Below are 27,904 nucleotides of genomic sequence, written 5' to 3'. Positions count from 1 at the left end.
TTTTCACAGTTTTCAAAGAAAATTTTTGCAGCCTTTTCGTGGCAAATGATAAAGTGTTACTAACGTTTTTCAGGCAGACGGGCCGCGCCAAGTGTTTAGCCCATGCCGGTATAAATAGTACCAAAGAACATTTATACTTTTAAAAAAAAAATATTACTTTTTTTTGTAAATTATCAAAAAAATTGTTGAATTTCTATAAATAAAAAAATTAGTTAGAAAAGAAATGCGCTAAGTAAATTCAAAATAGATCTACAAAAACATACTCTTTGCCATAGAGCAAATAGAGCAATCCATGTTGGGTCAATTTTCCTCCCATGCCGGACATTCGTCCTTGGCTCGTTGGAGCCTAGATTAGGAAGAATTGTCCTATTCCTTGCTTTTCAATTCTCCTTTCCTCTCACCCCCTCCTCTCTCATTTCTCTCTCCAATGTCTCTTTTCCTCAGAAACCGTATCCTTCCCCTTTTTTCGTATCGTGTCATTGGGTTTAAGTGAGCTTCCCCCTAATTTGCCCCCTGCATGGTATCCTTCCAGTTTTAGCGGATTTTCTATTCATTCATGCTGTGCGCCCCATTTTCTAAAGAGAAAAGGGTAAAATAAGAAGAAAAAAAAAGGGGGAATGTATCTTTTCCCTTTTTTGGTTTCTTTACAAGTCTCAAAATAAATTTACCCCTAAAAAGTTCTCTCATTTTAAAATGCATTTCTCTCTTTCTTTCTCTCTCTCTTTCACTCATTCACTCTCTCTTTGTGGATTTTTCTGATCAATTCTCTTTAGTGGACAGTCCCCCCTTCTCTTTTGAAAATGTCCCCTATTTATTTCTCTATCATTCTATCTTTTATGGATGGACAAATAGGTTTGGATTGAGCGCGAAGTTGTTTGTTTGTTATTCTATATTTCTACGTAATATTTACATCAAATTACTCACAAATCAGTTTCAATATACAATCATTATCATTGGGGTTTCTTCGTATGCTTTTAACAAATTTGAATTTACAGAAATATAAAAGATGAAAATTATACCTATTTTGTTTAAATATTCATATTTTTTACGAACTTTCACGAAATATAGTAATATATAATAATAGGATGTATATCTGTATGTATGTACTATGTATTGTGTTTACGCCAAAGATCTTGTTAATGGCTGGTTCTATATCATTTCACAAACTTCAATTAATTGTTCAATCATATTTAAACACTAGTACCTGAAACCCTAGATGCTTCTAGAGGCATCAAGAAAGACTGGGAGCATTGTCAACCCCCACATGAAAAAGTTTTTTTTGGGGTGGGGGAGAATAGAGATTTCTTAAGGGGCGATTTCTTTTCGATTGGGTGAAGCTATCCTCCCCCAAAAGAATTTAAAATCTTCCTAGGACTAATAAAAACCTGCACTGTTAAAAAAACTTCTTTTTACCTTTTTACACATTTCTCTATCCTATGGAAAATTGCATCATAATTCGAAAAAAATTACTTCATAAATGGACAGACAAACTATAGTCCATATGAAAGTAACATGATGTTTATGTCAGGGGCGTCCAAACTTTTTATTTTGAGGGGGTGTAAAAATTTTTTAGGGGGGGGGGTAATTCGTGCTTGGAGGGGTAAAATGGCGCGCGAAGCGCGCCGCAAATTTTTTTTACCCCCCCCAAAATTTTTACCCCGGGGGGTAAAATTTGCTTGGGGGGGGGGGGTAATTACCCCCCCTGAAATCTGTTGGCAGGGGTAAATTTAGTTTACCCCCCCAAAATTCATTGAGGCCAAGAATATGTAAACTTAAGTTTAACTTTCCTGGGACTTTTTGATAGGTAAATGAAATCTTGAAAACAAGGACAATTATGTTCTTTAGAAGCACAAACTTTCCAATTAGTCAACTGTATATGAAATAGAATAGTAAACTGTAAAATATTCAATATAAAATACAGGGAATTTAAAGGGATATGACAATGGTCGATAATTTGATTTACTTCTTTAATGATGATACACAAAATTACCCCTTCGGTAGATTACCTAATGGTTGTAACGTTTGGACACTACTTAATATACCAACCAATCAAAATTCAATAAAAGACCACAAATTTATTGAGCCAACGAATAAGAAACCTTATAAAAGAAAATTTTGGGGACTTCTTTAATAATCAGCCCATTGTCCTTTTCCTTCCTGGTGATTATGATTAATTTAAGTCCCTAGCGACCATAAGAATATACTTCATAATTTTGAAAATAAATCATTCATAATTGGGAGGTTACATTTTTTTCCTATACCCAAAAGGAACCTAACCTAACCTGACCTAAAGATATAAACAAACAATGAAAAACTCCCTTCCCCCTACATATTTTTAATTAATTTAAAATTATTTTTGGGGGGTTGGGGGTCCTTTGTTGAAGTTTTTTTTATGATTTTTTCTTTGATTTTAAAAACATTCCCTTGAACCCTCAAGTTTCTAATCACACCTAGAGCCGAGATTCAGCAAATTAATTACATTTAAAATGCAGAAAATTTGGCGTATTATTGGCGTTAAACTTGTTATGTGCTTTGATAGTGGGTCAAAGGGGGGTGGGTACTATAGATGAAAGTGGGTTGTTGGTAAAATTTGTACTTTGAATTGTTTATTAGAATCCTGGTCCCTTGTCCCTGCATCACGCCTTTCATTCATAATCAAATTTTATCAAACTTTACAAAATGATTCTTCATAATATTTGGTGCATTGAGGTTGTGTGTTAAGGGTTTTCTCCCCCACCCCCTACTTTACCCCCTTATGCATGGATCTGAAGGGACAAGAAAATGGACGATAAATTGATGTAAACCCTTATAATGATATTACTCGTCCTGTAAATGAAAACTATTTGTTAAAAAGTTTGCGCATTGCTAGTTTGGACCAACCAATCATTTTTTTAAAATTTTTGGTTGTACTACAATATTGTAGCATTATTAGTCTGTGTTAGGGATACTAAAAGATAAGACAATGGACGATGATTAGATGTACATTTAATTCCCAAATTATGGAAAGTGAAATAACCAGATGAGATGTATAACTTTGGGTACCAGTATAATTTACAGTCCATTGCTACTGGTCCCTTCTTTTGTGGGTGCTTGGCTTCCAGATTAAAATCCTACCTACGTCATTGATGGATAAAGTTTTATAATTTAAGTATGTTATGGAAGGCCATTTCCACGATTAAAGAGACAAAAAAAGCACCCAAATCAAAATGGTAAAAAACATTCAAGTTCTACGGTCCGATTTAAGGACGTCCAAGCTTTTTTTATTTATTTTTTTTGGGGGGGGAGGGTTAACACATCCGCCCCCCCCCCCCCCCATTGGACGTCCCTGGTCCGATCCTAAACATAGAAAACATTTGTTTTTGTCAGAAAGGTTTCGTGATTATATTTATATTTTTTTCTAAGAAATATTATATGTCGCTGCTGTCTCTGAGAAAATAAATATATCGCGACTTCGGCTACCTAAGAGCCGCACAAGATACGAGCTAGCTGCAAATATGGCAGCTGCGAACTTAATAAGCGTAGATGTAAATGACTAAGGGCATACCAATAAAAACAAAAAATAAGCAGGATGTTTGTGTGTGTGACTGTATGTATACACCGAAAGATCTCGCTAACCACCGGACCGATTTGAGTCTTTACAGAGAATAATTTTTAATGTCATGACAGGGATCTAGCTGTTTGTTAGGTAGAGTTGATTAACGTCCCCCCCCCCCTAAAAAAAAAACACTGCTAGAAAATATTTTTTTCTTTTTTTACCTTTTTACTACTACATCTACTCTAAGGGCTAATTGAGTTATTGGGGAGGGTGGGTAAGATGACCCTCTACATTACATTTTAAATATAGGAGGATTTTTTTCTTGGGGTGATTTTTCTTTGGAAGGTGCAGGTAACCTCACCGAAAAATAGTAATAAAACCGGTACACCGACAAACGTCCTAATACGACAAACGTCCTAATGCGACAAACGTCCTACGCGACAAACGTCCTAAGCGACAAACGTCCTACTGCGACAAACGTCCTACTGCGACATCTCTTTAGTAAAACGTCCTAAAAATTTTCAAAAATTATGAAATAAAAAAATCTTCCAAATTTAAGGACAAAATCCTCTAATTGTAAGAATACGTATCAATATAAAATTAAAAATGGCGATAAAACACAGGAAAATAATCTTTGACTGAAATTTATTTTTTGAATAACTTTAACCATAGGCTAAATTTTAAAAATCTGTCCGACAGTTTTCCCAAAGTCTGTGTTGGCTATCAAATGGTATGGTTTCGAACCCGATACATCCTTGCATTACAAAATTCGACCTTTAAATTTTTAGGACGTTTTACTTAAGAGATGTCGCAGTAGGACGTTTGTCGCTTAGGACGTTTGTCGCGTAGGACGTTTGTCGTAGTAGGACGTTTGTCGCGGTAGGACGTTTGTCGGTGTACCATAAAACCTACCAGGAACCATAAAAAGCTTCATTACAAAGGAGAACTATATCTGCCCACCGTAGAGCGAGATCAACACACAAACAGACATCCTGTTTCTTTTATATTAAGATTTTCTAATTTACCAATTTTACCAATTTTTATATTAATTATTAGCTAAATATATCCTTTAAACTTTCTTTTGTTAAAAATCTTGATGTTTAACAATGGATTTATTATTTATTGGAACTTGTTCCAGAATCCAGATTATCATGTACTCTAATAAAGTGAAACTTGTAAATTTCTAAAATGACGATACTCCCATCCACCCCCTTTATCCCATCCCCTCCCTCCTACTGGATGAACGAACTGACCAATAAGTGATATCCATGTTAGCAACCTAAATTGATGACAATTTTTCCCAAGTCATGATATCCACATATATTCTTACATCCATTGTTTAACTTTCTTATCTCCAGGGAATTAGGGATAGAACAATGAAAGATAAAATAATCTTCACTCTAATTTAAAAAGTAAAAATACAATTTTATTTTGCTTTAATGATGGGTATATTTTTTTCATTTAAGGGATTAAAACCTTATTTTTTTATTACCAATCTCATCATATCCAGGGAGGTTGGGGACATTGGACTGTTTATTACACTAGTCCTCAAAGTTTTATATTATAGTTTTCTTAACAACTTTAGGACTTATTGTAATCTGTAAAAAGGGGTAATTATGTGAATAACAATTTGTTAATTAATTTATCTGCCATTGTCTTATCCCTTTATATCCCTCCATCTTATCCCTTTATAACTGTTAGGCTATAGTGTAACACAATTCTAAGAAATAGCGAATTTAGATATTTTTATTAAACATGTTGTTTCTAAAGTACAGAGAATAGCCTAAAACCACACTAAGACCTTAATCTAGAAGTAAAATAGCCTAAAACCACCTGGAAGAAAAAGGAAGAAATTGTTCTGAAAAATACTTACTACTTTATTAATGAATCCGTAGCTAAAAGGTCTTTAAAAACCTGAAAAAATATTTTAGTTGCTTCGCCTCCAGCTAGCGGAGGGCGAAGGAGGATTAGCCTGAAACAAACCCAAGACATATAAAAAGCTTGCCTGAAAAGTAAAACCAACTCAAACTACAATTATTCGAAATCTTAAGCTTCAGACAAGAAAATCTTACTAATATAATAGGATAAACACTAGAAAACGATCTAGAGTTTTTAAAAAAATTTCGCGCACTTTCGTATGCTGTGCCCTTGTCTGTCTGTAGGTTGTATAGAATATATAAGTGCAATTAAATAGAGAATAAAATATTTATAGAGTAGCTGCTATACTAATTAATTTTCTCCGAATGGATATACACTACGTGGAAATTAGACAGGGTAAGATTTGTCGTCAATTTAGGTTGCTAAAATAGACCTCATTTATTGGTTATTTCATTTATCCAGTAGGAGGGGAGAAGATGGTGTGGATAGGGGGTTTGGTTATTTAAGCCAGCTGAAAGTATCACTTTATTAGAGCACGAAAATCTGGTGCATCATCCAAGTACTAATATATATGCAAGTATGCATGCACACCCTCTTATAAATATATATATTTTTGTGGGTCAGTATGTAGAAAGCAACCGGCGCAGCGACTCCGACTCTCTGGGCGTGCGCGGGCGCGCGTTTGCGTTTCTGACATACATCTGTTTTTATTTACTTTTAGTGATTTTTAACAAATTGGGTTAAATTGGCGATTTTAATCTATTTGAATCATAATTTGTTTATGAGTAATTATTGCCTACTCTTTCTTAAATCAGGGATAAGGAACACATTGGTCTGTAAATTTCATGTATACCTCTCTTATTCGTTGGCTTTAAAACTTTTTGAACCTGAATTAAATATTAATTATAAACATTCAAATGACTAAATACAGTGAGTTTTTTTTTATGAGCACTTTTTTGAAAGCAATTTTACCCCACTTATAGTTATCAGAATTTAATGATTAATGGCTTATTTTCTTCGTTTTTTAAGGGAAATTATGAAACAACAAAAAAAATTACAGTTTTTGTTGAAAAAGTACAGTAAAGTTGAAAATTAAAAACAGTTTATGCAGTTAGTGAGATCATATGAGTTATTAGATTATAAGTTTAAGGATTAGGCTATTGTTAGTTGTTAGCTGTGGATATTTCGGTCTAAGGTTTAGGCATAAGATATTTTTCTATCTTTTACCTCCCCCTTCAACTGTAGAACTCCTAGATGATAAAGCGTTGGGAAGCTTTATTTAGGTCCCGGGGGGGTTTTAGCTATTTTACTGTCACTCTTTTCCCTGATGCTAAAGGCGCTACATCTAGTTTAATGAATATTTTAATTTTTTTTAGTGAACAATGGTAAAAAATCAAAGGTTTGGACTCGCTGCTTCGTCAGTGGCAGGACAAACCATGCACCTGGTGGGCTCAGAAGCTGCAGATACGGTAAGTATTGTGTTGTCTGTCTGTCTGTTTGTCTATACTAGTAGAAGAACAAACTATGCACCTGGTCGGATCAGAAGCTGCTGATACGGTAAGTATTGTGTTGTCTGTCTGTCTGTTTGTCTATACTAGTGTGGTAGGACAAACAATGCACCTGGTGGGCTCAGAAGCTGCTGATACGGTAAGTATTGTGTTGTCTGTCTGTCTGTTTGTCTATACTAGTGTGGTAGGACAAACAATGCACCTGGTGGGCTCAGAAGCTGCTGATACGGTAAGTATTGTGTTGTCTGTCTGTCTGTTTGTCTATACTAGTGTGGTAGGACAAACAATGCACCTGGTGGGCTCAGAAGCTGCTGATACGGTAAGTATTGTGTTGTCTGTCTGTCTGTCTGTCTGTTTATCTATACTAGTGGCAGGACAAACAATGCACCTGGTGGGCTCAGAAGCGGCTGATACGGTAAATATTGTGTTGTCTTTCTGTCTGTCTGTCTGTTTGTCTACACTAGTAGCAGGACAAACCATACACCTGGTAGAATCAGAAGCTGCTGATACGGTAAATATTGTGTTGTCTGTCTGTCATTCTGTTTGTCTATACTAATTGCAGGACAAACTATGCACCTGGTGGGCTCAGAAGCTGCTGTCTGTCTGTCTGTCATTCTGTTTGTCTATACTAGTAACCCTGTCCATAGCTTCTAAAGACTGCGTTTTACATACATTCTAAAAACAAGAGCAAAAAGCATAGACGTCCAAGCGTGGAGGTTAAGAGGTGTTTGCCCCTCTCAAACGTTGAAACCCCTCATTTCACTCCACTTAGAATTTTTAAAAAATACATTTGATTATCCCCTCAAACCTGAAACGTAAGTAGCGTACCTTTCCTTAAGATAGTTATGAACCTTCCAAGAACCAATGGGAAGCTCCATTGTAAAGGGTAAATACACGATACATGCACACAGACAGACATCCTGTAACTTTAATTTTATGTAAGTATATACAATTCCACTATGGCTGCGAAACCGATTAATATCCGCTGGATAAGATACTGGATAGAACCGGTTCTAAGCCACACTGAAAAATAATGTGTCGCATCGTATTACAGCAAATTTGAATATTAAAATATAAATTAAAAAATAAACACCAGTTTTGTTAGCGGGCCAAAGTCGTGGGCTAATAAATATTATATTTTTCATTTTAATATCCGCGGAAAGCTGTCTATAATACTAAGATACTATTCTAGGCGTTTATGAGATTTTATGATGAAGAGAATACTAGTGAGATTCTCAGCGCTTTCGATGCAGTTTGCGAAGGTTTGTACGTTTTTTTTTATCAAGGATAAGACAATGGCCGACAAATTGATGTACACTCCGACGTTTGTTTAATAAAGTTAACCTTTCTGTAGATTTTATGGACAAGTTTGGACACTGCAAGGTTGTACCACCCAATCAAGATTTAATTTAAGTCTAGAACTTGAAATATTAAAACACAGGGAGGAAGGGAAAATTTGCCTTTTTATTAGATCCCATCCATCCACCCATCTATGTATGTATGTATCTATCTATCTATCTAGGATTAGACCTACACCCAGGAAGATTACCAGATTTCTTTCCTAACCTGCAAAGCAGACTCTCTGATAAACTCAGGTATTAGTTTACCCAAAAAAAACTAGCGGCGTCGCCCCCTAGAGGCCTCTAGGGGCACTTTAGGTGGAGGGGGAGGTTTTACTTTTTCTTTTTTTAACCGAAATATAAATGGAGAGGGTCGAATTCAACCCTCCACCACCTCAAGTGACCCTCAAGTGGTGTAACCACTATCTATAATACAAAGTAGAACGATGTCTGTCTGTCTGTCCGTCCCTTAAGATCTCGGTAACCACTGAACCGATCGGATTCTACTCTTCAGGGAATATACCTACTGGTCCTGTGGTGGTTTTAGGCTATTTTCTTTGGGGGTGGGACACCCCCCAACCCCCCAAAAAACAAAAAATCCCCCCCCCTCATTTTTTTTTGTAGAAAATTTCCTTGGTCCTTTTACGTATTTCGCCAAAGATTTTTTTATCGCCTCTTGGGGCAAAGCCCCTAGAGGCTAGAGGCGAAGCCGCTAGTAATATCTATAAATTAACAAAATGGTTGGTCTGATAGGATAGATTTGGCCCTCTCCCCTGGTCCCTTTTATAATGTACCAAAATGTCTACTTAAAATAGATATATTATTTTTCATTTCCATGTACTGAACAATAAATGATGTCTATATAAGCAAACTAAATTGACAAATATATCCATGTATTTCGTGATTACTGATTATGTTCTTTTTTAGTTTTCGGTATAAAGAGCTATGGAAGGTATTGGAAAAAAGAATTAAGGTAAAAATACATTGTACTACCTACAGCATTTTCTTTCTGTCCATTACCATCCCACTAATAATACACGGAAAAAATTCTCTATTTAAAGGAGTTTTACATATGTCCCGGGTTAGGTTTAGGCTATTTCACTTATAAACTTAAATTTTGAAATGATTTAATGCTTTTTGGTTTCTAGGAATGGTTTCTTTACAAGTAAAGATTGATTTGTACATCTGTTTCTAAGAATCATTTACATGCTTTTAGAACGATAGCCTGAAGCATATAAGGACGGGAATCACCACGAGATCTATTTTATTGAATCAATGAACCAAATATTGCTAAATTGCTGTGTATTATTATATGGTCAGATAACCAACCCTTTGATTGCTTGACCTTTGTCAGGAAGTCCTAACTGTGCATGACAATGTATTGTCTATACAGGCAAAGGAATTCCCCTACTCTAATGAATCCTTGTTTTCAAATGATCTATTTTATATAGAAAAACTGTTATGGCGGTAACAAGAGTTGTAAAGAATTGAAAGTTTTGGTTGTTGGGGCCGGTGTTTGCGGACTTAGGTAAGAAACCCAAGGACGTCTAAGCCTTTTCTTTCTTTTTTCAGGGGGGGGGGGGTAGGTAAGAGGAAGCCTCAATAGGAGAAGGTAATACAGTTTTTTGAGGAAGTTATTACACCCTTTATTTAAAAAAAATATATGTTTTAAGGGGGTTTTATCTTTCCTGTTGTACAATATATGTACATCCTTAAAGGAACCCCCGTATCCACGGTCCAAATTGTCCAGGTTTTAATAGAAATTTTTGTCATTATAATGGAGGGGACATTGGATTTTTAATCATACTGGTACCCAATGTTTTAACAATAAGTTCTCTCATTTATTTGCTTGAAAACTCTAAGTACTTTTATCAAATCTTTGTTGGTTTATAATAGCAATGTCATAGCTTTTCAACCAATAATTTTAATACCTCTGCAATACACTTTCATTGCATTACTTGATACTTTGGGTACTCGATACCAATCAAAGGTTGGTATGCTGAAATGTATAATAATTAAAACATTTTTAAGGACGGCAATAGAGTGTCAACTGTTGGGTGCTAGAGTTGTAGTCGTAGAATCTAAAGATGAATTTCAGTAAGTTTTTAGTAGCGAAGCTACTCTATAATTCCTAATGTCTGCCCGTCTGTCCGTCTGTAATAGACAAAGCGGGGGAAAGGGATTTTTGTATTTAAAAATAAAGGGACAGGTAGCTTTTAATTTTTTTTAAATTTTCACATGGCTTTGATGTTTTTGGTCAGACTTTTAAAGTTTTTGTGATAATAGTATTAAAGTTATAAAGATTTACCGTTGTTCTGAGTATCCAGTATGTAATTCACTTTGGTGTTTAGTCTGCCAGTCATCATACAAAATATAAATATTAAAAATATATAAAGGTTTCGTGATTTTTTTCTCTCTCATAAATTTATTCTTTATTTTAACATATGCTATAAGTCTCCTTGACCGTATTCTTATACATGATTTTCTTTGCTTCGATACTTATGGATGTTGTCATCAATATTTGTTTGTTTATCATCCAGTTAACATTTGTAACATAATTGCAGAGAAAGAGGAAACCTTCGACTGTAAATTATAATGGTACCCAAAGTTTTTAAAACATATTCTCTCATTCGCTTAAATTTATAAGTTTTATTAAATTTTGAATAGTTCGTTCAAACTAGAGTAAAAACTTTCAAGTATTTGGTTTTTCATCATGTAAATCAACCCTTAGGTTTCCTGGTTAATTTGTCATTTTGATATAGTTTTACAACCATTTTTCAACTATTGGAGTAAATCTAATGAATTAATATTTTTTGTTTATTCCCTGTTGGCTTTATAAATTTTTAGCATTGTCAAAATTCATATGATAATTCCTGAAACACATAGGTACAATTTAAGAAGCGTAGCATATCTATTAATTTTACTAAAAAGTCTCTTAGTCCATTTAAATATACCTTTCTATATAGATATTTAACATTAAATTTACATCTAATTTTGGCTCAGATTTCGAATTAATATTCTGTTTCTTGAATATTAAAAGTGAAGTCACTCTATGTTTGTCAATATTTGTTTTTCCGTCTGATTTGTTTTTATGCAGACGTTGGTATCCTTGTTTATATATCCATGTTTATATATTTGCCATTCTAGAGATAATAATGTGCTACCCCTGTGGAAATTTGTTGTCGAGGATTTGAAACAACTTGGAGTTCAAAGACTTTATTCAAGATTAGGTAAAATATAATATATAAGATTGTATTTTCCAGTATGGCTTCCAAACCGATTAACATCCGCTGGTTTTTAGGCATACTGAAAAATCAAGTATAGCAACGTATCACAGAAATTATCTTTAAACTAACAACCCAACCACTAAAAAATAAAAAAAGAACCAATACAAAGCTTCTCAGCTATGTAATACAAAGTAGAAATTGCGATTTTCCGTCTGTTACCCGTTCATTTGTTTGTTAAGATCTCTTTAATCACTTAACCAATAAGATTCTGCCTTTCAATATATATGCCTACTGGTCCTGTGGTTTAATATAATTCTCGGACCTGCCTGAGTTTTTTAAATAAAAGTTTCGACAACCTTGTAATTAGGGAAGTCCAGTAAGTCATACAGGATCCATAAGAAGATACATTGTGAAGGATAACAATGTCGTCTCAGCGGTTTCCGAGATCCTTCGGTACAAACAAGATCCCTGTTAATAAAGGAATGGGGACCTCTATAGTGTAATGTTTAGGAATGGGTACCTCTGATCATATTTCAACAAGACTGCTTCAGACTGCTCTATTAAAGGTAAAAGAAGTATGGCGACACTCATAAGTAGCAAATACATGGATTTACAAACAGACAGACTGAAGGATCAAGAAGGTTGTATACAATGTATACTGGATTGTCTTTTTAAAAGGATATCTTCACAAAAAATACAAATGTATACAAAGGACTCCAGTTTATGACTATCTATCTAACTATCAATCTAACTTAATATCTATATATCTGTCTATCTATCTATCTATCAAGCTACCTTAATATATAGCTATCTATCTGGTTATCAATCTATCTGGCTATCAATCTATCTGGCTATCTAATTATCTAGGTAAGCTCAATACTGGGTGTCCAGGTATACACAGGAGTCCAGTTTATGTCTATCTATCTATTTCTATCTATCTATCGAACTATTTATCTATCTGGCTATCTATATATCTTTCTATCTGGCTATCTATCTATCTAGGTAGCCTCCGTACTGGGTGTTCAGGTATACACAGGAGTTCAGTTTATTTCTATCTACCTATAAATTTATATATCTAGGTAGCCTCCATACTGGGTGTCCAGGTATACACAAGAGTCCAGTTTATTTCTTCTACCTATATATCTATCTATTTAGGTAGCCTCCATACTGGGTGTCCAGGTATTGCACGGGAGTCCAGTTTATTTCTATTTATCTATATTTATCTATCTATCTATCTAAGTAGCCTCCATACTGGGTGTCCAAGTATACACAGGAGTCCAGTTTATTTCTATCTATCTATCTAGGTAGCCTCCATACTGGGTGTCCAGGTATACACAGGAGTCCAGTTTATTTCTATCTATCTATCTATCTATGTATCTATCTATCTAGGTAGCCTCCATACTGGGTGTGCAGGTATACACAGGAGTCCAGTTTATGTCATTGAAAGACCCAGAGGATGAATTGGGATGGCACGCCAGGTTCAAAATAATTGATACCGTATTGCAGCATTATGACAACCATCCATTAAATTGCACGACCTTTTCAAAGAACGTACCAAGTAGCCAAAATTTTGAAACCAACAAATGAGGGAATTTAAAAAAAAATTTGGGGCCACCAGTATCAGATGTACAATTTCCCTCCTTCCCTGAAAAGTAAGTTGGATTCTGTATAGATAGTATTAAAAGTTAATGTCATTAATTATTTTTATGAAATAGGTTACAAGATCAATCCTGTAAATAAATCAACAGGATTTCAGTCGGTCTATGTTTTGTAAAATATCTTTAGCGGTCAGACTGATGAAGTTAATTAAATGGTTCTTAGCAGGTTTTAGGCTATTTATCGAGCAGGGAAGGAAGATAATTAAACACAGTCCTGGAAATAAATTATACTTCCTATCCACGCCCCCTTCAAAGTTTTAAAGTCCACGAAATTTCTTGAGGCTTAGCCCCTTAGGGGAAGCCAATAGTATCTTAAATGACTCCATCTATATTATTTCAGACTAGAACCCGAGGACCATGAAGCAAGACATTTCTCATTTGATGTTCTGGTAGGGGCAACGGGTTCGAGCTTCAACCTTCAGGGGTTTAATAGGTATACTTTAGACTCTAAATTTCCATCTTTCAAGACATAAAATAACAAGGATGACAACATTCATAAGTAGCGAAGTAGAAATTATATAATGGACAAGTGAAGTTATAGAGCAGATGTTTAGTTGTCAACAAAAAAAGGAGAAAGAATATGCAAAACTTAAAGGAAATCATTACACATTTTAAAAATAAGGTTTAAATATTTTGAAGCATAACTGACAGACAGATGGACAAAACTATGTAGAGACTAGATACACATATGTCATAGGAATCTTCACTGAAAGTTTATTCATTAGCAGCTGAGAAAATCACAGTTTCCCCATCGCATTACGGACTGATTGACTGACTGACAGAATGACAGACAGACAAATAATGAAAATAAAAGCTGTATTACCTTTATTTCCTAACTTTTACTAAATCAAAAATCTTGCTTTTAACAATTTTTTAAAATGTTAAATTTACTTTTTGTTTTAGGAGTAAAACCGAAGATTTTGAAAATCTGTTGATTACTGCTAGTTTAAGGTAATTATATAATCTTCAACATTTATTTTATGGGTATCTTAATGCATTAGGTAAATTTTAGTTTAAGTTAATTTTTTGTTGTGGGGTATTGTAATTTTATCATTTATCATGGTATTGTTGAATTGCTATTTGAAGCGTCCCTGAAATGGAAAATTTAATCAGTCTTTCAATAGATTATATGATAGGATAAACATACAGATAGACAAACATACAACATTATACTTTTATACTAGTATAAACTGCTGTTCCCGACATCAACTAATCATTTGAAAATATTTAACAAGGATTGCAATTGAAAAGTCGTCCTCCACATATGATAATCTTGAAATTTCTCTCTTTATCTTTTTCTTTTTATTAACATTTAATAATGTTTATCTCTTTTCTTAGCCAATTTTTTAAAGATCTTGTAACTTTACAAAGTGTCTCAAAAATCAGCCAGGTGACGTCATAAAAATGAAGGATTATCCATCTATGGGTTTTCTCTTAGCTCCTATCATCTCCCTCATTTTTATGACGTCACATGGCTGATTTTTGAGATACTTTGTAAAGTTACAAAAATCTTTTCAAAGTGATGTCAAATAAACCCTTTTCTCACTCTATTGTCTGCAATTTTTCTATACCCTTTTAAACTTACAAAACAAATTTATATGGACATTTTATCTTAGAAATGAGGCGAGTCCCGAGGAAGCGCTGATAACAGAAATGCCGGGTCTAAGCAGGTAATGTCGTATTTGATTCTTCAAAGGTCGTGTTTAGTTCATAAAATGTCATTTTTGGTCCATTAAAAGTCGTATTTCTTTCTTTAAATGTCATAATAGTTTCTTTAAATATTATATTCATAGATGTCGCATTTCTTTCTTTAAATATCGTTTTTTATTTAACCCTTACAGATCGGGGGGTGGGGGAGGCTCCAAGAGCCCCCCCTTCTAGTTTTTTCAATCTTATTTTTTTTGTAGGTAAGATGGAGAGCTGTAACTTCATGACTTTTTAAGTTTAGTAATTATACGTCGGCAAGAGTTGATTTTATTAGGATATCTGGTCTGTGTCGGTCGTGGTGTCCGGTCAAAGTCGGTTGGGTAGCAAAAAAAATTAGAAAAAAGTCTAAATAAATCTTAATTTCTACATTATGACTTTTGTGTATAAGGTAAAAACCTAAAATTTTTTTGGTGAATACTTAGATATCAATGACCTTCTGAGAAAAGTGGTGTTATGACCGTTTGACCGCTCCCTGACCGTTTTTATGACCGATTTTTGTCCGGCTTTTACTACAGATATATATCATGAATATTGTGGCTTCTATTACAGCTAGAGACCTATAATTTTTTTTTGGTAAATCCTTGAGCAATAATAAACAGATAAAAATATTAATTTGCGCCGCCAACCGCCGTTTTACCGCCGTAACCGCCGAAAATAGCGGTTTCCGTTATTTGCCGTTTTTCGGCGATGACCGAAATAAATAATTTTTTTGTTATGAAAAATAAAAGTTCGTCCTAAAAGAAGTTGTATCAACTTTTTCACTTTTTATTTAAGATAGCTAGCCGGCTCTTTTAGTAAGTAGTAGATGTAAAATTTTTCATAGAATTCAGATATGCAATCGGTTTTTTTGTAGACCTCTTATTTTTTAAGTAATTTAAGTTTTTAAAAAAAATAATTAAGTCGGTTTTAAGGTACTAAAACGCAACAAAATAAAAGAAGAAAATGGCCAGTATGAACAAAAATAGTAAGATCTTTAATTTGACAATAACCAGGAGCCGAGATAGAGGGGGGGCTAGGCCCCCCCCCCCCCCGATCTATTAAGGTGGGAATTAGGGCCCGATCTGTAAGGGTTAAAAATGTCGTATTTGTTTCATTAAATGCAATTGTTTTTTAAAATTGAAATTGATTTTAGGGAAATGCATAGTGCCTTTTTCAAAGCTATTGAAACAGAGTTAAAACTGAAAGTAAGTAGTTTTGAATTTGAGTTCTTTATATTCTAATAATAATAATACAAAGTAGCTTGATGTCTGTCCGTCTGTCTGTCCGTCTGTCTGTCCCTTAAGATCTCGGTAACCACTGAACCGATTGAATTCTACTCTTCAGGGTATATACCTATTGGTCCTGTGGTGGTTTTAAGCTATTTTCTTGGGGGGTGGGACACCCTCAACCCCCCAAAAAACAAAAAAAATCCCCCCCATTTTTTTTTTTTTTTTTTTTGTAAGAAATATCCTTGGTCCTTTGTAGAAGATTTCCTTTGTAGAAGATTTCCTTTGTGGAATATTTTTTTTTTACAAATTTCACCTTACACTTTTTTTACCATCTCTTGGGGCAAAGCCCCTAGAGGCTAGGGGCGAAGCCGCTAGTTCTAAATAAAGGTTCTATTATATTCTATAAAATCATTTTCAGTTAGTACTTAAACAAGGACGCCCATGCTTATTATTTTATCTCTATTTTACTTTACCTTCACCTAAAAAACAGTAATTAACATTTCAAAATCAATATTTTTTATTCATGTATGTACGTTCATGCTTTTTATCTTTTTTTTCAGTTAGAAAAGCTGACATATTACAGAGATGATACACATTTTTTCCAGGTAAAGAAAATTATGATTTATAGTTTTGACATATCATAATTTGACATTAAAACTTAATATATGTCATTGGGCTATTAGTTCTTTGACATTCAGACATGAATTATTTATTATCTTTATTTTATAATAATTGTTCTTTTTCTCGAATGTAATTTTTAGTTTGAAGTAACCCCTCAATCTTTGGTATCAAAAAAGATTTTGAAAGACAATTTTGAATCAAGGTAATACTTTTAGTTGAAAATCTTTGTATTCATATTTGTAAATTTGATTAATCTTTTTGTAGGGATAGGCTTTTATCTAAAACAAATGTGAACTTCGAATTGCTGAAACGAGAAATAATTGAGGTATGTTAATTTATAATTTCAATCAGTAAAAGTAACAAATCTGTGTCTGTGTCCGAATCGATACGCTTCTCCTTTACATTGTAGCTTCTCATTATTCCTGGGAAGGTTTATAGCCATTTTGTGGGACCACAAGTTAAGTTCATCTATTTTCCAGTTGATTGGTATACATTACTTTTATTCACTTTTACTTTATATCTCATTTTTTTTGTAGGTTTGTAGGTTTTCAACAAGATATTTTTCTCGTCAAATTCCTCACCCAACTTATGCTTTAAACAGGTGAAAATTATTAGGGTAGCACTAGGGAGGGGACGTTGGACTGTAAGTTAAACACTTTTTCTCATTCATTGGCTTAAAAACCTAAGGTACTTTTTAAAACCTTGATTTGTTGGTTCAAACTAGTAGTGTACAAACTTTCTACTTAATTAATGTAATCCAGAGAAGGGGTAATATTGTTTTATATAATAGATCACCATTGCAATTTATCGTTCATTCTTGTCCCTTCCATTCTCTGGAATTCAGGGTCAGAATGATAGAAAGTAAATTATAACAACACATTTTTAAAATTTTCTTTTATAGTGACAGAGAGGAGGATATTTCAATCCATGATTTTTCTACTAAACATTTTTCTAAGGTAATAGTTTTATGTCTATCTATAATACAAAGTAGACAAATGCCTGTCCGTCTGAAGCTCAAAAGATACCGATAATCACTGAACCAATTGAGCCGTACTCTTCAGGGATCATAGTTACTGATCCTGCAGTGGCTTTAAGCTTTTTTCATGGGGAGTGGGACGCCCCCACTCAACAAAACAACCGATCAAAAGTTTAGAAAATCACCTATTTAGATGCTGAATATTTTATTTTACAGGAAGCAGGGAAGGTTACTGTGAGAAAAGGATTTCCCCTGTTGACCTGTCTAGTTGGGGATACTTTGTGCCAATTTCCATGGCAGGAGGGCACTGGAACTGCCAGGTATAAATAGTTTCCATGGTAGGAGGACACTGGAACTGCCAGGTATAAATAGTTTCCATGTCAGGAGGACACTGGAAGTGCCAGGTATAAATAGTTTTCATGTCAGGAGGACACTGGAACTGCCAAGTATATATAGTTTTCATGTCAGGAGGACACTGGAACTGCCAGGTATAAATAGTTTCATTGTAGAAGGACACTGGAACTGCCAAGTATATATAGTTTTCATGTCAGGAGGACACTGGAACTGCCAGGTATAAATAGTTTTCATGGTAGAAGGACACTGGAACTGCCAGGTATAAAAAGTTTCCATGGCAAGAGGACACTGAAACTGCCAGGTATAAATAGTTTCCATGACAAAAGTACACTGGAACTACCAGGTATAAATAGTTTCCATGACAAAAGGACACTGGAACTACCAGGTATAAATAGTTTCCATGGTAGGAGGACACTGGAACTGCCAGGTATAAATAGTTTCCATGTCAGGAGGAATAAATAGTTTTCATGGTAGAAGGACACTGGAACTACCAGGTATAAATAGTTTCCATGGTTTGAGGACACTGGAACTACCAGGTATAAATAGTTTTCATGGTAGAAGGACACTGGAACTGCCAGGTAAAAATAGTTTCCATGGCAGAAGGACACTGGAACTGCCAGGTATAAATAGTTTCCATGTCAGGAGGACACTGAAACTTCCAGGTATAAACAGATTCCATGGCAGGAGGACGCTGGAAATACCAGGTATAAGTAGTTTCCCAATGAAGGAGGACACTGGAACTGCCAGGTATAAATAGTTTCCATTGAATGAGGACACTGGAACTGCTAGGTATAAATAGTTTCCATGGAAGGAGGGCATTATAACTGCTGGGTATAAATAGTTTCCATGACAAAAGGACATTGGAACTACCAGGTATAAATAGTTACCATGGCAGGAGGACACTGGAACTGCCAGGTATAAATAGTTTTTCATCATACAATGCAGAATACTGTCGAACCTCCCGTCTGTCTTACCCCGTCTTTTAATTTTAACATCTCTGTAACCTTTAAATTTTTGGCTCTTACCTAGGTTTTAGGCTGTTTAAGGGGGGTCTGAGAGACCAACTTCAAGTAACGTGTGGACTGGATAGTGTTCGGGATGACTGACAAAGGAACACAAAGAGCTCCTAAAAATATGAGCAAGTCCTTTAAGACTAGAATTATAGATGAATGATTAATTTAAAATATATTTTAGGGGATTTTTAAGTTGTCTAGATGCTGCCTGGATGATTAGGGCCTGGAATCTGCAAGCTAATCCTTTACAGGTTTAAAGCTAGTAAAATTACTGTTTTAAATATAATGCTGTTTTTATTCCCACAACTTAAAAATTCAACATTTTTTCCTCATTTCTACCCAAGAATTTTTATGACTTTTTGTACAGTTTGGGTGTAAAGTATACAAAAATAGTTCAAAAGTCTGATATCATGTTAAATTTGTACATTTTTACTTTTTCTCAAACTTATTTTTTTACACCCGTCCCTCATTACTTAAAATAGTTTGAGAAAAATATCTAATTCTATAACCTGCGGGGCTTGTCCAACATTTACTTAGATAATTCACTTTTTCCAAAATTTCGTCTGTTATATGCGATATGAGATCTTAACCAAAGCATATTCCCATTATTGGGGAGAGGGGAGAGACGTTTCCTTTTTTTGCCTCCCTTTAGACCTGCTTGATATTTTAACAATATCGTAGGTTTTGGAAGAGCGAAGAAGTTTGTACAGCTTATTGTGTAAAGTAAATGTAGAGGATCTCTGCTCTGCTTTAGAGGTAATACCTGCCAAATCAAGATGCCTATATAGCATCAGAGATAGGGAACTTGGAGATAAAATCTTTGCATTCCAATTCAACTAAACAACATTTTTATATTGGTAATGATTAAAAGATGCTGTTATGCATGAAAAATAATCAAGCATTTTTAAAAGCGAAGCTTTTCTATATATAGGGTCGGTCCGTCCGTCCGTCCGTACGTACGTTCGTCCGTACGTCCGTCCGTCCGTAACAGAGAGTTAGCTCTTTTCGTTAATATAAACAGGTTAGAATTGTCCTATCGATTCCAAACTTTGCATGATGATTCCTATAGTAGTTAGGTACAATTAAGAAAGCGTAGCAACTCTATAAACAATACCAGAATGTCCGTACGTCCATTTTAAACATGTCGATTTTTAACTTTTTTGACAACAAATTTTTGTATGTTAAAATTATCCGATTCTTCTGATTTTTTGAAAACTGATTCCTATTACAACAAGGTACAATGTTATAAGCGAAGCATCTCTATAAACAAGTCCCAAAAATGAAAGTATGTCCTTAAACAGTATCATCTATTTATGCAGTTTTGCAACAAATTTTCTTAAAATATTGTTTGTCAGTTCTGACAATCTACAAGTGTTAATGTTCGTTTGTCCTTCCATTTCAGAGCTTCGCTTTTATGAATGTTGTCATTCTTGTTAAATTAAAATTTGTATCAATAAAGTTTTAACAAAATAGTTTTGTTTTGTGCCATATCTCTGAATATAAATGTTTTGACGAATCAGGAATCTTAAGGGATAAGACAATTGACAAAACGTATAAAAATTGTTGTAAAACTATGGATACCAGCATGAAATAAACTTCATTATCCCCTCCTCTCTACTTTAAATAAGTTTCTCAATTTTGGTAGTTTGACTTAAATAAGCGTTTGACAGCCAAACTAAAATTGTTTTTCCCATGCAGAAGATATATGACAACTTTTCAATAAAGAGGGGGGTAGGTTTCTGGTGAAATCCGTAAAGGTTATGTGCTATAAGTTAAAAACAGTAGTAGAACGATAAAAATTTATGTTAACTTAAAAAAAAAAAATTTGTCTATGGTTCTTTTCAATAAGAAATACACATATTTAGTGAATATTATCGTTCTACTACTACTTTTAAAGCTTAAAACACACCTTTACGGATTTTACTAGAAACCTACCCCCCTCTTTTTAACATACAGAAGAAGCAATTTTGTGCATAATTATCAGAGATTGGGTATTTTTATTAAATTTTTATTTGGTGTTTCAAACTAATAATGTTTACTTTTTTTATAGCAATAACTTCAATCCACAGAAGAGGTTATCTTGTTGTTCATCATTGGGAATGTACATCAATCTAACGTCAATTGTTTTATCCCTTTAGATCCCTGGAAAACGCATCAATGAAATGTGATATTTTTATTTCTAGAAATATGATTTGGATCCAAAGACAAGATATAAGAATTGGAAATCTACTGTACAGGTTTAAAAAAGGATTATTTCTAGCCTATAAAAATTTTTTCCAATTTTTTTTATAGATTATTACTTTCTTATATTTAAGATACTTTTTTTCATTTTTGGTTATGTCCGTACGTTCATCTGAACAATTTCTAAATTCTAGTAATTTTTATCTCTATCTTCTTCATAACCTATTATACAAATGAGTAAGGTTTTTTTTTGTGAGGGGAGAAAGTCGCTCAAAAAATCAGCATGCGACGTCATAAAAATAAGGGATTATCCATCTTTTTTTTAAGGAATTTTCTTTCCTACTCCTCCTCTCCTCATCCCTTACTTTTATGACGGCTGAATTTTTTTAACGACTTTCTTCCCTCACGTTTTGTTTACGAAGTTATTATTTGAAAAACCCGCTAGTTTTTAGTCTGTAGCTTAAATTTTCAATAACTACTTACGTTATCAATTTTAGGGAAGATTAACACAGGTCCTGTGGTTGGCTTTTATATTTAAGTCTTGGAAGGGTTTCAAGCCAACATTCTGCCCTTTTACTACCCCTTTATATATCAAGCTCCTAGTTGCTATGGGCGCAGCCGCTAGTATTTTAATATTTAGGACACTAGTGAGTATGACGAAAAAGAAAATATTTTGGAACTATACGATACTGATAATAAAGAAGAATATAGGTGAACTTTTTACCATTATATAACTTGCGTAGCTACTATAGGAAAAAAGTATGGAGTAAAACAGGTTCTTAGCTACACTGAAAAGTCATGTAAAGCATTGTATTTCAGACAATTTTAAACGACGAAAAATAAAATAAAAATCATAATTTTCATACCAGTTTAGTTAGCTTTGGTCTTTGGACATTTGGGGCTAACAAAACTGTTATAATTTTCATTTTATTATTCCCGGAAAGCTGCGAAAATAATTATTTTTCTGTTTAATGATTACGTATTCATTATTTTCTTTATTCGGTGTATTAAATTGTTTTTACGGAACGCAGCTTCTATACAACTAGGATGTGTCGTACGTCCGTCTGTAAAGTATTTTAGCTTATAAGGTTTGGTGATTTTTATTATTTTATTATTACAATTGTAATTGCTTCCAAATGTAGCGCAAGCTACTCTATAACTAGGGTCAGTCCGTTCGTCCGTCTATCCGAGTTTTTAAATTATTTTTTTCCCTATAATTTTAGATATTTGAAAGAGAAGTTTACCTCCCGTAGTTACTTTGACAAACTTTCCTATGCCAACGTTGTTTACAGATATCAATCTAACGAAGAAGAAACAGGAGGTATGTCTGTCTTTCTGTCCGTCTATTTGTTATTCCGTCGGTCCGTCTGTCTTTCTTTCTGTTTGTATGGCTGTATTTTGACAAACTATCCTATGCTAATATTGTGTATAGATATTAATCTAATGAAGAAGAAACAGGAGGTATGTCTGTCTGTCTGTATATCCGAATTTCTATTTTCTATATTGTATTACAAGTATCTGTTTTTCTATTTAGATGTCAATCTTGACAGTCTATATCTCTATTTGATCATATGCCTTATTTTACCTATTAATCTATTAATCTATCCATCCATTCATTAATCCATCCACGCATCAATCCAGCTATGTATCCATTCTGTATGCATCCATTTATCCATCCATCAACAATTTATCTATCCATTTCACTATCCATCTATCCACAAATTCATCCATCCATTCATCAAACCATCTAGACATCATTCTATCTGTATATCTATCTATCCATTTAAAATATCTATCTATTTAAGTCAATCTATCTAATTCTTAAATTAATTTAATTATAGAAACGAAGAAAAATGCTAGTATAAAACGCCTGAGATCAAATCTAAGGAAGAAATCAACAAGACTCAGAGAAAATATTATGATCAAGTGAGAATTTACTTTTTTATCGTCCTTATCTTGATTGGGTTGTACAAACCTTCTGTGTTCAAACTTTTCCGCCAATAATATATAATTCTTATTTATATTTTAGGCTAGGAAGAACAAAAGTTACAAAAGATGAAGAGTTGAATAATATGGTATTTAGTTATTTCTAATATGGCTTCGAAACCGATTAATATCCACTGGATTAGAACCGGCTTTTTAAACCATACTGAAACGCTTGATTATAACCGATTTTAATCCACACTGAAAAATCATGTATTGTATCGAATTATAGACAATTTTCTACGAATATTAAACTAAAAATGATAATATTCTTACCAGTTTTATAATTTTGAATTTTGTTATCTGCGAAAAGCTGCCTATAATACGATGCGACAGATAACTAAATATTATCAAATTATATTACAGTCAGCTTTCCATGGATAGTAAAATAAAAAGTTTATGATTCCAGTTAGAATTGCTTTAGAAGCCATACCAGTTCTGAGCCATAAGTTCAATAAAACTATTAATATAATAATTTTATAAAAAAAATAATTACGCAACTTATTAAATAGATTTCGTGATTTTTCAATTATCAGAAGTATTAATAAAGGTTTAGATTATCTCTGCTACTTTTTAGACAAGCCAGTTTAGAGGGCAACTATCACAAGTAAGAAGATTAAACGAAGTGGGTGAGTCTTAACAATAGAAAATAACAGTAAAATGTCATACAGAAATGTCATGAAATATATAAAAGACATCTGAAAACTTTTGTGTCTGTTGTGTGTTTCTGTATAAAGTTCTTTACAGATATTTTTGTAATAATAAATAAATGTATGTTATGATAAACAAAATTATCCCATTTACCAATTTGGTACCAATTTATTTAACGGTTCAAAATCCCCACTCTCCCTTATTTGAACAACTAGAATAGTTATATATCGCATAATAGACAGCTTTTCGTGGATATTAGAATGAAAAAGTATAAGATTAAAATCAGATTTGTTTGACTGTTATATTTGTGGAAAATTGTCTGCAATACGATGCTAAACATGACTTTTCAGTATGATTGAGAGCCGGTTCTAATCCAGCGGATACTAAGCTATGCAGGAAATGGATATTATTTACCTGTTTTTTAGTTGAAAACTACTTAGCAGCTCTGGACGAAGTAAACAAAGCTGAAAGTGAACTATTCAAAGCTTGGGCTGTCAATATACAGGTGTATCCTTATTATAAAGTAACCGGATCTCGGTCTGTTTGTTTGTCTGTCTCTGTGTACCAAAGGATCTCGCTAACAAACTGGTATTCATATTATAATTTTCATCTTGTTATTCGTAGATAATTGTCAATAAGGTACATGGAGGGAAAACTTTTTTTTCAATATACCATTGCTCTATTATTAATCCATGAATATTTTTAGGATTGGCATAACATAGAAAACTTTCTACAAAATACAGAAGATATTGATTCTAAAAGAAAACAGGGAAAAAATATTTAAATAACTTAAAGAAAAATAGTCAATATTACTTTTTTTAGATTTAAAGCTAAAGTTCTTGCACTCTGTTTCCACAACAGAAGAAAAAAAATTTGATATTAATCAAAATTGGAGATTTTTGGAGCTAAAAAAAATTGCTTATGAAAATTTTTATGGGGTTTGAATTACTTCTTTTTCTAATTGTTAAAACGGCATTTTAGATTATTTTATATTGACAAAAAATATTTTTATATTGTAACAGAATGTGGAAGCCCTAAAAACACAGGTTTTAGTTCCACTGGACACATACAGCCATCAGTTTCAGGTATACAGCAAAATTTATTGAAGGTCAATACTTACAGATTTTATCTATCAGTCTATCGAATGAATCACATGTGTAGATGGTTAATCAGACACAATAATGAGTTTACTTTCTAACCAACAATGTGATCGGATTGTTCCTACACTGTCTTCTCATTGGTCTAATTAAGGGAGAGATTATCAAGACATTATAAACTTATTTATCAATTTTTTTATTATTATTTATCTTTTAAAGGAGGTTAAGAGAAAGATAGATAAAGGGGAACAGTTAAGAATCGAAGCCGACATTTTAAAATACAGAAATAATCAGCTGAAAGCTGACCCTAATGCCAACAGGTATATCATTTAGTTGCGCAGCTTTTCTTAATATAATCAAGGGATGAATTGTCAGTTTGTCTTTCGTCTGTAAGGATCTTTCTAGCTCGGTTACATTTAATATTATTTTTTACATCGCACAACCCAACCCTCGTTATTTGCTAATTACTTTACCCCTTTATTGAGCTAGTAACTTATTTTTTAACTATATCTAAATATATTTTTTTATTAGTAGCGAAGCTACTCTATATTTACCTTTTTCTGTCGGTCCGTTACGCTATGGGGAAAATGTGATTTTCTCGGCTGCATTTAAAGATAGGCAGCTGAAATTTTTAGTGAAATTCCTTTTACACATTTACATCTAATTTATATATTGTTTTGTCCGTCAGTCATGCTTTAAAAGACATAGACCTTACTTTTACGTGATTACTTTTAATTTTTGGATATTGTCTATCTTTCTATTCTTTGTTATAATATTTGAGCATCTGCTATTTCGTCCGTTTGGCAATTCAATGATTTTTTTTAGTTTCGCTACTTATGGTTTTAATCATACTTATATTTATGTTTTCAGTGGAATCGTAGCAGCACATACAAAACGCACGAATGACGCTCAAGATGTTTATTCAACAACAGCTGAGGATTTGAAAAACATCCTGCCTTCCCTCTACTCTGTCAGGTGTGTGCCAATGTTGTTTAAGATCTCTAAAACTGCTAAACAGATAGATAATTTGTTTCTTTTAAAGCTTGAAAGGGGGAGATAGATTAATGGATAAGACAGTGGAAGATAAATTGATGTACATTTTGAAAACAACAATATAACCTTCTCTTTAGACTTTGCTAGTTTAGACCAACCAATTTAGGTTAATACATGTAACCAATGTTTTTATTTTTTTTTAGGCGAGAATTTTTCGCGCAAAGTCTGTATGGGCTGTTTCTACAACAAAATAACTTCCACAATGAACTATCCTACATTTACAGGAATATTAAGAATATCTTTAAAAATCTTATAGTAATGGGGTGTATGACTGTTTGTGTTTAAATAGTAATTATGTATAATTAAATCAATATCTTGATTACAAGGCCTTTGTCTAAAAGTCTTAGATTAGCTATAGGGGTTTTGTCTGTTTTTGGGCTAAGGCATTCCACTTTATAATGTTCTTGACTATTTTCCCAAGAATCTTAGGGGTTAAGGCAGTGGAGTTAAATTTATGGTTAACAAAATTACCCCTTCTGTGGACAATGCTTATTTGTAGCAACCAATCTTGAATTAATCAAGGAAAATGAACCAGGATTCTGACAAATAATTCTAAGTGAAATTTTCCCCACAATCTACTTCCCTCTTTTCCCCTCATACTTACCCGTTTCCATTTAGTTACAGGACTTAGCAAGTTTAACGCCAACACTTTGCCACACAAATATCAGCAATTTCAAATGGAATTAATTTGCTGAATCACAAATTAATAAGTACCAATATAATTTAAAGTTTATTGTCCCCTCTCTCCCTTCTATGTTGTTTAATGAATTTAGAAAGAAATGCCATAAATAAAATCATAAATGTCCAAACGGACGTTTTTTTCTTAATATTCTAAATATTCTTAATTTTGAAGGGAGATGAGTGAATATGTTTTAATCAAGCTGAAGTCAGATTAAAGTCTAAAGATACTTTAAACTAATAAGATTAATTTTTTAAATGCATATAATGTTGTAAAAATTAAATCATTAAACCCTAATAGTTCTTTGTAGATATAAATAATATTGTACATTGTTTAATGATGATATAGAAAATTGCTTGCACCGCTAGTTTGAATCAATCAATCAAGTTTTAATAAAAGTTCTTAACATTTTAAAGCCAACAAATGAGAGAATTCTTATATGGGAATCAGTGTAACTTGAAGCCCAACATCCCCTCCCTCCCTTGTTTTGGTGCTTACTCTCTAAGAGCCTGTTGAGCACTGAAAATAAATTGAAAAATATCGTGGGTGGGGTATAGGGGTAGTTTTTCCATATACCTAATCCCTACGAACCTATACCTGTTGACCTGTGGTTCTCTAACCCTCTGGGGCTAAATAGTACCAATAAAACCTAACCTGTCCAAAAGTAACAATATAACGAAAAACGACTCCCCCCTCTACTTTCAGCTTTTGAGGTAAAATGTTTGTTTTTCTCCATTATTATTAAATATCAACATTGCTTTATGTTAGAAATTGAATAGATTAATATGTTTTTGATATTTTTTGTAATCTTTTAATGGTGATTTTTATGTTAATTAATAAATTAAACAATACACAAAAAAAAGACACAACTTAACCTTCGCGAATAAATAAGTTTCATATTTTTATAAAAACAAGGATGCCAACATCCATGAAAGCGAAGCTCTAAATTCAACATAGAACAAACGAACATTAACAGCGTCAGAGCTTAATGAGCAGACTATTAACAAGAGTACAAACAAAATTTTTTTTAATTTGTTGCAAAAATGCGTATATGATACTGTTAAATTACAAACTTACACTTTTAGGATTTGATTATACAGATGATTCGCTTAGAATACTGTAACTTGTTGTCTCAGAATCATTGTGCCAAAAACCAAATTAATAGGTTACTTATATCTTATGTTTTAGATAGACTTTCTGGTAAAAAAGAGCTATACGTCGCGGACGGACGGTTT

The 27,904-nt window shown here is 33.3% G+C and overlaps 2 protein-coding genes across 5 annotated transcripts in view; one reads left to right on the top strand and one right to left on the bottom strand.

Moving 5' to 3' along the window:
• Hers (Histone gene-specific Epigenetic Repressor in late S phase) overlaps positions 1-1,425 on the bottom strand; it is a 142,703-nt gene extending 141,278 nt beyond the window's left edge. Inside the window, exon 1 of the mRNA XM_080171013.1 lies at positions 1,414-1,425. Within this exon, the coding sequence (XP_080027139.1) occupies positions 1,414-1,425 (12 nt within the window). The remainder of the gene's footprint in view (positions 1-1,413) is intronic.
• A 5,368-nt stretch (positions 1,426-6,793) lies between these two features.
• LOC145328645 (F-actin-monooxygenase mical1-like) lies at positions 6,794-27,524 on the top strand. Of its 4 annotated transcripts, none has more exons than XM_080172411.1 (34): positions 6,794-6,882; positions 8,114-8,183; positions 8,444-8,516; positions 9,189-9,234; positions 9,713-9,789; positions 10,293-10,358; positions 11,409-11,491; positions 11,999-12,054; positions 12,878-12,966; positions 13,487-13,579; positions 14,050-14,097; positions 14,763-14,816; positions 15,986-16,037; positions 16,622-16,666; positions 16,823-16,884; positions 16,947-17,007; positions 17,219-17,283; positions 17,584-17,638; positions 17,875-17,978; positions 19,207-19,276; positions 19,707-19,781; positions 21,209-21,262; positions 21,847-21,917; positions 22,430-22,527; positions 23,048-23,132; positions 23,236-23,281; positions 23,767-23,818; positions 24,266-24,345; positions 24,547-24,609; positions 24,863-24,925; positions 25,157-25,257; positions 25,808-25,912; positions 26,134-26,215; positions 26,845-27,524. In XM_080172411.1, the coding sequence occupies exons 1-34, from the start codon at positions 6,796-6,798 to the stop codon at positions 26,884-26,886; spliced, it is 2,373 nt and encodes a 790-aa protein (XP_080028537.1). In that variant the 5' UTR covers positions 6,794-6,795; the 3' UTR covers positions 26,887-27,524. The 4 variants fall into 4 exon arrangements, with proteins under 4 accessions (XP_080028537.1, XP_080028540.1, XP_080028538.1 ...); XM_080172414.1 differs by lacking the exon at positions 6,794-6,882 and adding an exon at positions 6,929-6,970; XM_080172412.1 differs by lacking the exon at positions 6,794-6,882 and adding an exon at positions 7,199-7,240.
• The last annotated feature ends 380 nt before the right edge of the window (positions 27,525-27,904 follow it).

The sequence above is a fragment of the Acartia tonsa genome, chromosome 9, assembly GCF_053477335.1.
Source record: "Acartia tonsa isolate MP-2025a chromosome 9, ASM5347733v1, whole genome shotgun sequence".
In the NCBI taxonomy this organism is placed as follows: Eukaryota; Metazoa; Arthropoda; class Copepoda; order Calanoida; family Acartiidae; genus Acartia; species Acartia tonsa.
The sequence above is the reverse complement of the archived record's forward strand: the minus strand, read 5'-3'. Positions and strand labels throughout refer to the sequence as shown.

Bases quoted from the DNA above. Each gene is read 5' to 3' on its own strand.
- LOC145328645 (XM_080172411.1), top strand. From the start codon at position 6,796: ATGGTAAAAAATCAAAGGTTTGGACTCGCTGCTTCGTCAGTGGCAGGA. The intron at 24,610-24,862 runs GGAAAAAATATT...ATATTGTAACAG, and splicing joins TTGATTCTAAAAGAAAACAG to AATGTGGAAGCCCTAAAAAC. The intron at 26,216-26,844 runs AATATTAAGAAT...TAATTTTGAAGG, and splicing joins AACTATCCTACATTTACAGG to GAGATGAGTGAATATGTTTT.